This window comes from Wasmannia auropunctata, unplaced genomic scaffold, assembly GCF_000956235.1.
Source record: "Wasmannia auropunctata unplaced genomic scaffold, wasmannia.A_1.0 LD335488.1, whole genome shotgun sequence".
In the NCBI taxonomy this organism is placed as follows: Eukaryota; Metazoa; Arthropoda; class Insecta; order Hymenoptera; family Formicidae; genus Wasmannia; species Wasmannia auropunctata.
In genome coordinates, this window is record NW_012027402.1 from 1 (window position 1) to 11064 (window position 11064).

Genomic DNA, 11064 nt, shown 5'->3' on the forward strand with positions numbered 1-11064 from the left:
GGCGGACCAATCAAAAGTGGCAGCTGTATGGCGCCACTCTGATTAGAGGCTCTCTAGCTTACGGCTGCTTACAGCGCTCACAAAATCATTTCATCCTTGTTGTTTATCAAATATTGAACAAAGACAAATGATGCTTATAAGCGCTGTAAGCGCCAAAAGGAACGCAGCCTAAAGATTGAGATTGAGTTTGGAATGGAATTTGACCAATCAAAACAAAGTTCACTAAATTTGAGATTGGTTTTCTTTCTTCTAATTGGTTAAATCCCAATTCAATCGCAATCTCAATCTTTAGTCTGATACGGGCTTTAGGAGTCTCTTTGTCGGATCGCGAAACTAGCGCCAGTGCGCGTTTCAGTATTATTATATTTCAGTGGGCGAGGACGATCTTGTAAACAGCTGATTATATCTATTACGTGCCACGCACGTGTGAGCGCGAGGCAAAAGCGGAGTGATGCAACGGAAGAATAGAACGGAAAATAAAAACGATAAAACGTGAACATGGGCCGCAAGATACCGGGCAAGAAGCATCGAGGTATCAAGGATCCTCAGAAGCAACGTGTAAAGCGTTTAGCGGAGTGAGTTGTCAGTAAAGTTGGAACTTAAGCAATAAAGTTTAGATGATAATTCTGAACCGACAGCGGATTTTAGGTTAGAGTTGTGTACGAATACGGCGCCGAGAAACGCAGACGAGCAAGCAATCCCGAAGAGCCTGGAGCGCGTCATTAAATTGAAGGAAGCTGCAAAGATCAATAACGGCATCTTAAAGAAGAAACAGAAGAAAAAAAATGCGCTTATCTGTGTAGGATTACAGCATCAAAGACTACATCATCCAAAAGCAAAACCAGAAAAGGTTATACCAGTGTTTCAACAACGACCAGGTGAATCTGGTAAACAATTTATGCACAGGGTATCTAAAGATACACATGATTTTCTCAAGGAAGTAGCATTTGAAAAGAAATATGATGTCCAGATTGAACGGGATTCAAACACTGGTAAAATTCAAGGTATAACAAAACGTAAACATGAAAAAGATGATGTAGAAACATTACGAACTAAACATAAGAATATTAATAGAAAAAAGAAGACAGATTCTGCTTTGACAAAAAATCAAAAGCAAAAATTGAAACTACGTGCAAAGAAAGAAAAAAAACTGAAAAACTATGATGAATTTGAGAGGTTACAAGACAAGATTGTTTTTGGCGAAGTTGCTCATGAACCTCCTAGATTGAAAATCAAGTTAAAAGAAATGAATGAAAGTAGAAAGCCAAAGAATTTATTGTTGAATTCATTATTAGAAGATTGCAAAGAGGATTTTTCTTCCAAAGTGAATAATCGATCTGGAAAAAGGAAAAACCTACCTGAAACAGAAAGAAGAAGACTAGAGAAGCAACAGACTGAAGCTATTGCAGCCTACAGAGAATTGAAGTCTCAACGATTGACTAATAGAAGCTGCTAGGGTATGTTTAAAATACAAAAGCAATAAATTGTGTTTCAATAAAACATATTTGATTTTTTCTTTTAATTTATTTTATTGATTTTATTATATATTTGTGTTATTATTAATAATTAATGTGAATGCTGAATGTAGAAGTTAAAACTTTTCTGATGAAATCAATTGAAATTTATTTTGAAATTAGACAGTCCCAAAGCTATTCTTTGCACTTCTTAATCACAATTTCTTTGTGGAAGGACATAATATTTAATAGAATCCAGGCTTGCTAAAAATAGGAGTGATAAAATTCCTCGTAGTTTGGATATATTTAACCTGTAGTCCAAACAAAGGGCTCGAGCCTCTCTTCTACTGGTAATAGATTGTTGAGCGTTTCAAGGCTTCCAAGAGTTTGATTGAGAAGCGAGTGACATCTAGTTAGCTGACGACTGAGCTCATGCACCTTATTCATCTGCTCTGCAAATCTAGCAAATCTCTTTTGTCGATCCACAGCAAGATTCAGTACTTTGTTAAATTCCACTTCCATGCTGGTACACAGAGTAGCTTGCTCTGCTGCTGTAATCTGCGCATTTGTATTGAGATGATGTTGATAACGTGCACACAGATTGAACAAACCGACAGGATCAAGCCTCTCTAGGACCTCTGGATCGCGTACACCCGGTGGTAGGTTCAATGTGCCACGCATAATCGGCAGAAACATCGGGATACTCTGTAGTTTTACTATGTCAGGATCTTTGTCTGCTGTAGGATCTGCTTGAGCTGGCTTCACCACTACGATATTGTGTGTCCTGTTGTCTGATATATTAATCTTCCTGTGACTTTTAACAAGAAATTAATAAAATTCTATATAGTTATGTATAAAATACAATATTTTGAAAATTTTGATTTTTGTATTAAACTACTTGATAGATATTATCAACTAATAAAATATTACTTGCTACTTAAATGACATTAAACGAACTTTTTTACATATATTTATAAGTATATTTATAAATATGAAGAAATAAAATTATGAGAAATTAATAATTATTTAATATTTGATATAACTTGAAGATTAGAGTATTACTATCTTTTTTATATTTATTTTTTGTTTTACTGGAAATTAAATTGAAAATCAATATTTCTTATATAATAATCCAGTGATACCTACTTGTGATTTGTTGTGCCTAGGCTGTTTTTTCGTCTTGAGATTTCTCCAGCTCCAATACTCTTCCCCCTATAGAGTTGTGACTGTTTGTTTGTCATCTTTGGTGAATCTCCAATAGGTCGATTTACTGTATAAGAAATATATGGAAGATCAGAATCAGAGCAAATGCTGGCGCCAGGACTGGTACATCTCGGTGGAGTATCTTCTGGCATTCTCTCACGATTTGGGACGCTTTTGCCACGTCTGAGTTGATTCGTCCTTGTTTTTCCACTATTGGCATTTTGATTACTATTCTGAGAGCTTTGTTCGGATCCCATTTTCAGATTTTTTAGAACTTATAAAACTTGAAGAAATAGTGTCAATATAAAGCTATGCACTTCAATCAAATCACAGTATATATGATATACTTTATATACGATTTATTTAATGTTTTTTAAAATGATTTTTGTAAATCACAAACTATGCGATTTTTGCTAAAGTCTGTGAAAATTGAAAAAAAATCAGTAAAGCACAAACTTTTACAAAATATCACAGAATATTTAATAAATTTGATGTTGTATGATATATTCTCGAGCTATTTTAACAATTTTATGAAAATGTCAATCTTTTAGTATTTTTTGGCATTATATTCTATAACATGTTATGTCAATAGATTCAAGTTAATCACTAAGAGGTTATATGATGAATACACTATAATTATTCCTATTTTATATTTATTTGTACTTATTTGTTACTATTTAATATTATTACTCATTTTAAGTTTGTTTTACATAGGTATATATTGTTTATTTTTACATTTATCATTTTTTTATTGCATGATTAATCTGATAAAGAAACGTTATTTTAAACGTCAACCAACGTTACTTTCCTATCGATCATTAACTGTGTATAAAAGCACAGACCTCTATGTACTAGACTGCTCACTCCACTGAACTTTAGGGCTGGAGCACATGAAATGCATAACAGCATAGATAATATTGTGGTGTGAAATACGCGCTTTACACGGTTAATACGCATGCGTGGACACTTCTCATCAATATGGCGACATTCAATTGGAGATAAGAATACTGTGGTGGGAGATAGAACATCAGCAATCTATTTCGTCTGAAATTATCTGCACTACTCTCTTTTAAGAACTCTAACCATAAACAAATTGAATCAAATCTAACTTGACAGTTAACGCGCACATGCGCAGACACTTCCTCATTAATATGGCGATTTTCAATTGGATACACAAATGTAATGTGTATCAGCAATCTATATATCTATGCATAATAGAGCATAAGCACAGTATAACCAGTAGATACACTTCGTGTCGGCACCTTTGATCTCCTTTTCCGGATCACGTGAGCATCCACTATGTTAAATCTAGAGTCCTAGATTATCAGAAAAGCGCGACTGACTTATGGCAAAAATGGCGTCGAATGGCCAATCATAAGATTAATTCATTCGGCAGCCATTTATAATACCGATAAATCAATCTTATGATTGGCCATTTGCGAGTCCAATCAGGACTCGTAACACCGGTCGCGCTTCTCTAATAATCTAGGACTCTAGTTAAATTCAGAACCGAATTGAGAAAAGTGCCTCACAAGTAATAAAACAGAAAAGTAATAATATATGGATTCGATACAGTAAATCAATAAATTCAATGTGTGATTCGAATAAAATGTTTTATTAGTAACAATTATTTGTAGGAGTGAACACTAAAGAAAATTTTTGATTTAACTGCTTATAAATTGTCTGCACATATGTATGTATGTATGTATGTACATACACACGGGGACATTAATGCCTAGACATCTGAAGTTGCATGCATATCTAGAGAGACCAATAAGAAGCACGCTTTCTGTCCAACGCGTGCTTCTCATTGGTCTCTCTAGAAATGCATGCAACTTCAGATGTCTAGGCATTAATGTCCCCGTGTGTATATTCCTATCGTCTTGCATTTTATTGGATCCAACCCTCAGCGAAAAACTGAGTTTTCGCGCAGGTATCGCCGCGCAATTTTTGTTTTGGGTTGGATCCAATGAAATGCAAGACGATAGGAATTGTACAACATACATATGTGCAGACAATTTATAAGCAGTTACATCAAAAATTTTCTTTAGTGTTCACTCCTACGAATAATAGTTACTAATAAAACATTTTATTCGAATCACACATTGAATTTGTTGTTTTACTGTATCGAATCCATATATTATTACTTATCTGTTTTATTACTTGTGAGGCACTTTTCTCAATTCGGTCCTGGATTTAAAATGGTGGATGCTCATGTGATCCGGAAAAGGAGATCAAAGGTGCCGACACGAAGTGGACCTACTGGTTATACTATGCCCCAGATATACATTTTCATAAAATTTGCATCGTTCTTCGAATTCGGGTCCGTCATATTAGATCCGCCATCTTTGATTTTAGAATTCTGGCCACGGATTTGTAATCAGCGATCCCAAAAACCCTTGAGGGTTTGCGTGAAAACTCTAAGCACTTTCGTAGATAATGAATTTTCTCCAGAAAAATTGCAATTTTTCAACGTTTGTTTATTTGTATAAAAACTCACTCATGATTTCAAATTATTGCACATCGATTCTTATTCTTGAATGTAAACTTATACCAAAATACACAAAAAAGTTCCAAAATTAAGTGAAAACTACCCCAGTTATACAGAAAATGGTTATGGAAAAGATGGCATTCCACAATGTCACCGTGCTGCAAAGAGTTAAAGTACAAATTTCGAATTTTAGCAAGTTTTTGTAAGTTATATATATGTATATACATATATATATATACACACTTATAAAAACGCGCGCGCGCGCGCGCGCGCGCGCGTGTGTGTGTGTGTGTGTGTGTGTGTGTGTGTGTGTTGGATAAGTATGTGATTTACACGCGCGCGTCGTAGACGCCTTATCTTTTTCACGTCCTCGCCGTGGGCCTCGCTAGCGTTAAATAACACCAATGTTTAAATGAACATAACTCTGCAGAAAAAAATAGAGATCTCAACAAACTTGCATACGTTTTTCTCATCTTGAAAAGCCCTTTCAAACGAGCCTTTATCGACCCTACATTGCCATTTAAGATTTTCAATTTAACCTTTCTCTCCCGTTCTCCCTAGATTTTCATGATTAAATAATAGATTTTATATGCCATTGTAATCCTATAAATTTTAATTCAATATCTCGAACCATTCGAAAATTATTTAGGTGGCAATTATTTTAATTAAGCGCCATACCCTGTATACTATATATAAGATATATTATATAGGTCGAAAACTCAACCGTTTCTGAAATATAAACATTATTGTATGTAGCATTTTGTACATTAGGCGTAAAAACGTCGTGCAACAGAATTAGTATTTTCATTAGCATGCCACCATACAAAAAATGTATATCTGCCATATTTCTTGCGAGTCAACATTTTTAGCACGATATTATCTTATAAATGTGTAATCACATGGTGTTTATAAGGTATTGTGATAAAAACAAAGAGATTATATAGATAGAGATAAAAATGTTGACATATTACTCCCAAGAAATGATATGAATATATATGATTTTGTGCATAGTCGTGATAATGAAAATGCTTATCTGTTGTTTGACATTTTTATGCCTAGCGTACAAAATGCTAACGTATGTAGAAAAATGTTTATTTCTCAGAAATGGTTGAGCTTTCAACCTATATATGTTTACAAGGTTTTCTTACTTGTCAGTATGCGAGTGTACTATCTACCATATAAATGCTGAATGATTTTTTTGAACAATATATAGTATGTGATTAAATGCATCTTGCTAACAAATAATGGCCGATTTAGCCATTTATTTATAATCTATTCTTATTTTAAAACCGTCTTAAAATGCTAATACGACTTTGTGATTGACTTATGACATGTACCTCTAGACTATACTTAAAATGAAACAATTTTAAATATAAAAATGGCCAGACCGTCTAATATACAATTGTTTTTATAACACTGTACGTCCTACAAAATTTGACCTTTTTTTTTTGTTTCACGAATATGATGTAAGATTCATGAGAATGTCAATTTATAAAAAACAATTTTATTCAAAAATAAGCTGATTCATAAAATCTTACAATAATTTCTTACTCGCGTGTTACAAAACACGTACATTATACTTGATAGACTCGACGAACTGATGCAGTCGGAGTCCTATATTTATACCCAAAAATTAGAGATATGGAAAATTCTAGGGCTAGTGAGTCATCGCATTATTATCGGAAAGGGACTTTGGTCTCCCTTTTAGTTTCAGAAAAGCATGCATTGTTATCTTAAAATATCCTAAGAGCGTACACTCGCTCATAGAAAGGTTGCAACACTTTTTATTTTGATGAATTTTGGAATGCAGTTTTGCTCGTGGGCGATTGAACATTGGTTAGATTCATTAGGAGGAACTAATCGCTCGGTAAATAGATTGTATTCCGAAAACGATTTAAAAAAAGTGTTGCAACCATGGACATAGAAATATAAGGGGACAGAGAGCACAAAGTTACGGGGGTGAAGCCACTGCGGGACGGTGCGACGAGGTAAATTGTGTCCAAATTTGATTGGCTGTTAGTTTGCGCAAGCGCATAAGTTCTCGTGTCCGTGTGATACACACATATATAATAGACCGAGTATCTCTAGAACTGGGACCCAATAAGAGTAAACTGGGCACAATTTCCCCCCCGCATTTCGGCTTCACTCTCCTCGCCTAAGTTACGACTTTGTGCTCTGTCCCCTTATATTTCTATGTCCATGGTTGCAACCTTTCTGTGAGCGAGTGTACATGTGTATCGTTATAAAGTAAAGAAATGCTTCTAATAGCGTTTTCGATTTGTTGACTCGATCCGACTCCGAGTCAAAATAATCTGTTCTTTTTAACGTTTCTTGTACACTTTAACTATTTTTTTATAGCTAAAAAGAACAGACCATCGACTCGGAGTCGGATCGAGTCAACAAATCGAAAACGCTATAACTCTTATCCATACAAAATTCTAGGACTAGCGAGTCATCGCATAATTATCATATCGGAAAGGGACTTTTGGTCTCTCTTTTAGTTTCGGAAAACATGCATTGTTATTTTAAAATGTCCTAAGAGCGTACATGTGTATCGCTATAAAGTAAAGGAATGCTTCTAACTCTTATTCTTAATCGAAAAAGAAAGGAAAGATACATTTTAGTATCAAATAGAGGGACAATGGTCACAGTGAATAGTTATTTTGTATTTTTGCTTGCTAAATACGAATCCGTTTTCCAAATTTGACTATCATCATATTACATATGATTCTAATTATATTTAGTATATTACGAATATTTTATTTAAATAAAGCTAGTTATATTTTTTGAAAATTTTGAAATTTTTAATTGTGTCGAATCTACTTTGTCAATAAATTATTGGTTTTTTATAAAAATTATCTGTATGATTATAAAAATTTATTATATACTTATGATTTTGATAAATTATGGCAATTTTACATAATATATTTATATAAAGCAAATTATAAATTATTAAAAATGACAAATTATCATATTACAAAAAAATATTATATAAAATTATAAATATATAAAAATAAATAAAATGAAATGTAAGAGAAAATTATATATTATATTGGGTTGAGGAAAAAGTCTTTTTACATAACCGACAGATGGAGATCTAGTCGATTTTTTTATGAGCCACTATTGTGTAACATATATTAGGCTATAGATCGTTGGAAAGGTATTTTGTATAACATTTTGAAATAGATTGATCATATTGACATAAATTTGAACAATACTGTCGCATTCAATCAAATTTGAAAATGAGTGAAAATCAGGAACATTTCCGACACATTTTACTTTTTTAATATAAAAAAGGGAAGAACGCTGCGCAAGCCACAGAAAAAATTTGCCGTGTTTATGTAGAGGATCCCAGACAGCACAGTAATGTATTAAAAATGTATTAAAAATATATATGCTGGACGTTCCGTACATATATTTAAAACATTCTAATTAAAGCTTCGGACATCTTTAGAATGTATTAAACGTCCAGTGTTACTGATTCGGACATCCCAAAAACATCCTTTTTAAACATTCAATGGACCAAAGTTGAACTTATTTAAAACATTGGTCTAATATTATAAGCATTCAATATCGTATATATAATGTCACACAAACAGCATAAAAACAATCACAAAACATTCAAAAAAAAATTTGAATTGTTTTTAAGCGGATCATTTTTCGCAAACTATATCGAAATCTAAACGGTTATCCATCCAAGCTATAACCGCCACCAACGTTGTTTGACTTTTGTGATCGGGAATTGCAGAACACTTCGTGATGATCTATGACTAATGATATTCATGATTACATTATCCGTGATAGATCAGATAAAGTTATCAAAATCAATAAAGTTATCAAAAAGATGAAAAAATATATTTTTTATAAATATTAACATATAAAAACCTGATCGTTAATCAAAATGACGATGTATAATACAAATAAGTATAACACACTAAATAAGGAAAAGCGATAGTGTCTCATACCTTATCTTTCGATTCTATAGATTACATTCAATTGTTTGATAAATAAATAAATAGCTGTATGTCTGCTTGTATAAGCTAATTAATAATTTTTTGTAATAAAAATTATTAAACTAAAACTGTTCTAAACTATAACTGTTCTATAACGAATTAAGATTCTTAGAAGTAATAATATCCCAGATAGCACAAAGTTTAAAATTGACGCATAAGACGTCTTTAAGACGTCTTTTAGATGTCTTTTAGACGCTACTGCAAGAACTGTCTAACACTATCTAAAAGAATATTTAAAAGACGTCTTATACATTGATTATAGACTTTGTGTTATCTGGAATGTAAGATGGATATTTTTAAAACATTCAAATGTAAATATACTTTATACGTCGAATAATGTACGTTTTTAAAACATTCATATTAAGTCCATGGACGTTTGTACTAAATAAAAACGAAATTTGGACGTCCAATGGACATCGTGTGCTGTCTTGGATTTTTGACCAAAAACATATTCTTTTAAATGAAATTGAATAAATTATTTAAATAATTTATCGTATAAATTAATTTATTTAATTCTGTGAAAAAGCAAACTTTTTCCTAGATAGAGGAAAAATGATATTTCGATTATATTTTTTAAACGTTTTTTTACTGAAAAAGAAACGTGTTTTTAAACGATTTTCGAGTGGACATTTTAACCACTCAAAAACGTTTTCAAGAGTCGGTTATGAAACGTTTCTAAAACGATTATGTACTACTTAGAGATAAGATGCTCATTTGCTATACCACAGGATGTCCTTAGGACATCCCTAAATGAAAATAGGACTTCCTGAGGATGTCCTCAGTACCCGAACTGGACGTCCTGTGGACGTCTTCAGGACTTCCTGAGGACACGATGAGGCGCTCATTTGCTATACCACAGGACGTTCTCAGGACGTCCCTGGATGAAAATAGGACATCCTAAGAACGTCCTTAAATCCCGTCCTGGACGCCCTGGGGACGTCCTTAGAACGTCCTTGTGCTGTTTGGGCAGTAAAAATTGCGTTTTAGCAGTAATTTAGCAGTAATTAAGTGCCGAATTTTGCAACAGATGATACTTCAATAAGTTAGATAAGGACTATTGCATGTGTTTGAGTGAGACAAAAGAGATTGTAAGAAGTTCATTTAGAGATATCACTAACACCGAAGAGTCTGTTTTATCGACCTTGTACAAATTTTTCCGATCTTCCAGCATCGCTTTAGAGATCCTAAAGTCGTCGGTTTTATCGACGGAATGTGATTATTTCCCATGACAAAACAAACATAATTAAAGGCAACAGATTAAAAAATCGTTCTCCACAATAGGCATCAATGTAGTTCTGGTTGATAGAGGTTATGCTGAGAACGAAAAAAAAAATTAAAAAATTTAGATCTCCGTTACCTTTTCTTAGTCCAACATAGCGTCTAGCATACAAAAATTTGGCAGTTTGTTGGTACAATTATGATACGAGTACGTCACAACTACGAATTACATGTGCAAACAATGTTGAGTTCATAAAATTAGGCTTGGATGCCTAAAAAAAAGATGTAATATGTTCTTGAAAATTTGTTACGATGTGTGCGTGCGATATCGATACGGTAGTAAACATGAACACATCATTATACACACTATTACATCAATATCGCACGCATACATACTCATAAATCGTCGGTAAAACAGCGACACTTTTAGAGTTTGATTCCAGTTTAGGATCACTTTAAGAGGATGCTGAAAGGTCAGGAATTACCGACAATTGCAGTTGAAACGATAACTTCGAAATTACTGATCGGAATTAAAATCGCTTTTACAGGATTGAAATAGACATAAAATGTAAGGGGGCGAGCTATTTTTTTGTAGTAAAAACGACAAAAAATTAAAAAATTACCTTTTTTCGAGTCGTACAGCAATCATAACCTATCACCTGACAGATCGGAAGAGCACACGTCT

The 11064-nt window shown here is 33.2% G+C and overlaps 2 protein-coding genes across 7 annotated transcripts in view; one reads left to right on the forward strand and one right to left on the reverse strand.

The window, feature by feature from the left end:
• The first annotated feature begins 389 nt into the window (after nucleotides 1-389).
• Nucleotides 390-11064, forward strand: part of LOC105456907 (coiled-coil domain-containing protein 137) — a 37986-nt gene continuing 27311 nt past the window's right edge. The window contains exons 1-2 of the mRNA XM_011701268.1: nucleotides 390-575; nucleotides 649-1457. Coding sequence (XP_011699570.1) covers nucleotides 499-575; nucleotides 649-1456 — 885 coding nt within the window. The 5' untranslated portion in view covers nucleotides 390-498 and the 3' untranslated portion in view covers nucleotide 1457. The remainder of the gene's footprint in view (nucleotides 576-648; nucleotides 1458-11064) is intronic.
• Nucleotides 1510-3508, reverse strand: LOC105456908 (loss of heterozygosity 12 chromosomal region 1 protein homolog). 6 transcript variants are annotated; one of them, XM_011701273.1, is made up of 3 exons: nucleotides 3393-3508; nucleotides 2601-2940; nucleotides 1510-2268 (listed from the first exon to the last, which is right to left on the reverse strand). In XM_011701273.1, exons 2-3 carry the CDS (start codon nucleotides 2912-2914, stop codon nucleotides 1761-1763), a joined length of 822 nt encoding a protein of 273 aa, XP_011699575.1. In that variant the 5' UTR covers nucleotides 2915-2940; nucleotides 3393-3508; the 3' UTR covers nucleotides 1510-1760. The 6 variants fall into 6 exon arrangements, with proteins under 6 accessions (XP_011699575.1, XP_011699573.1, XP_011699574.1 ...); XM_011701271.1 differs by having other exon boundaries at nucleotides 2601-3077; XM_011701272.1 differs by having other exon boundaries at nucleotides 3348-3508.

Coding starts and splice junctions, on each gene's coding strand:
- LOC105456908 (XM_011701273.1), bottom strand. CDS start 2,914: ATGGGATCCGAACAAAGCTCTCAGAATAGTAATCAAAATGCCAATAGT. Junction 2,269..2,600: donor CTAGGCACAACAAATCACAA/GTAGGTATCACT, acceptor TCTTGTTAAAAG/TCACAGGAAGATTAATATAT.